Consider the following 1447-nt stretch of genomic DNA (forward strand, 5'->3'; position numbering starts at 1 on the left):
GGTAAAGTTAGTTTAGTAAAAGGGGAGAGAAAAGCTAAACTTGGACAAGATATTAAACAGGGCGAGAAAAGTTAGTAAGCAGAGGGAGAGAACAGCTGAACTTAGACAAGATATTAAACAGGGTGAGAAAAGTTAGTAAACGGAGAGAACAGCTAAACTTAGACAAGATATTAAATAGGGTGAGAAAAGTAAGTAAGCAGAGGGAAAGAACAGCTGAACTAAGACGATATTAAACAGGGTGAGAAAAGTTAGTAAACAGAGGGAGAGAACAGCTGAACTAAGACGATATTAAACAGGGTGAGTAGCAAACAGAGGGAGAGAAAAGCTAAACTTAGACAAGATATTAAACAGGTTGAGAAAAGTTAGTAAACGGAGAGAACAGCTAAACTTAGACAAGATATTAAATAGGGTGAGAAAAGTAAGTAAGCAGAGGGAAAGAACAGCTGAACTAAGACGATATTAAACAGGGTGAGAAAAGTTAGTAAACAGAGGGAGAGAAAAGCTAAACTTAGACAAGATATTAAACAGGTTGAGGAAAGTTAGTAAACAGGGAGAGAGAAACAAAAAGGTTTAATAAACACTAAGTTTACTGAACCGAGAGATCAGGTCAGATTGGGGGTGGTGGGAGAGGTGAAGTTTAACAAAGAGGGGAGGCCGGTGAGGGATTTTGTTTCCCTATCCTAGAGGACAAGTTTACTTGGGAATAATCTCCTTGGAAACGTTTAATCGGCAAGAGACGTTTATTAAAGAGATGGAAGGGAGATGTTAAGAAACGGAGTAACTGGACTCTCCCCTTTAAGCACAGAGTCCGGGGAGGGCTATTCTGTGGCCTGGCAATTCTTGAGGCTTTCCAGCAATGAGGCAGCAGTGAATGTTTCCCCTGACCTCCTTCCCCCTTCTGCCCGTTCCGAGAGGACCTGTGTTCGTCGCCAGTGATCAGGCTGAGCAGGACAGTTCCAGGACATGAACTCTGCCAGCCAGAAGTTCACCATCGACGATGCCTTTGAGCTGAGCCCCGAAGATACAGAGACCGGGTCCCACTTCGGAAGCCTCTCCTTCGAGAGGAAGAGCAACCTGGTCAAGAGTGAGACTGTGGAGCAGGGTGAGAAGGAGTCATCCCTCAGATATCAGGTAATGGGGGTGGGTGGGCGCCAGCCAGAGAGGAGACGTTGGAGGGGCGGGGGGGAGCAGAGCGAGGGGGGTGCGGAGAGAGAGGGGAGGGAGAGAGGAGGGGCGTGAGAGAGAGGAGGGGGAGAGAGTGCGGGGAAGAGAGAGGGGGGAGGGGGGAGAGGGAGAGAGAGAGAAGGGGGGAGAGAGAGAGAGACAGAAGGGGGGAGAGAGAGAGAGAGAGAGAAGGGGGGGAGAGAGAGAGAGAGAGAGAGAAGGGGGAGAGAGAGAGAGAGAGAGAAGGGGGAGAGAGAGAGAGAGAGAAGGGGGAGAGAGATTA

General features: G+C 48.2%; 1 protein-coding gene across 1 annotated transcript in view; it reads left to right on the forward strand.

Moving 5' to 3' along the window:
* The first annotated feature begins 963 nt into the window (after positions 1-963).
* The window catches only part of LOC121269339 (calcium-binding protein 2-like), a 33161-nt gene continuing 32677 nt past the window's right edge, over positions 964-1447 (forward strand). Inside the window, exon 1 of the mRNA XM_041173889.1 lies at positions 964-1102. Within this exon, the coding sequence (XP_041029823.1) occupies positions 964-1102 (139 nt within the window). The remainder of the gene's footprint in view (positions 1103-1447) is intronic.

The sequence above is a fragment of the Carcharodon carcharias genome, chromosome 24, assembly GCF_017639515.1.
Source record: "Carcharodon carcharias isolate sCarCar2 chromosome 24, sCarCar2.pri, whole genome shotgun sequence".
In the NCBI taxonomy this organism is placed as follows: Eukaryota; Metazoa; Chordata; class Chondrichthyes; order Lamniformes; family Lamnidae; genus Carcharodon; species Carcharodon carcharias.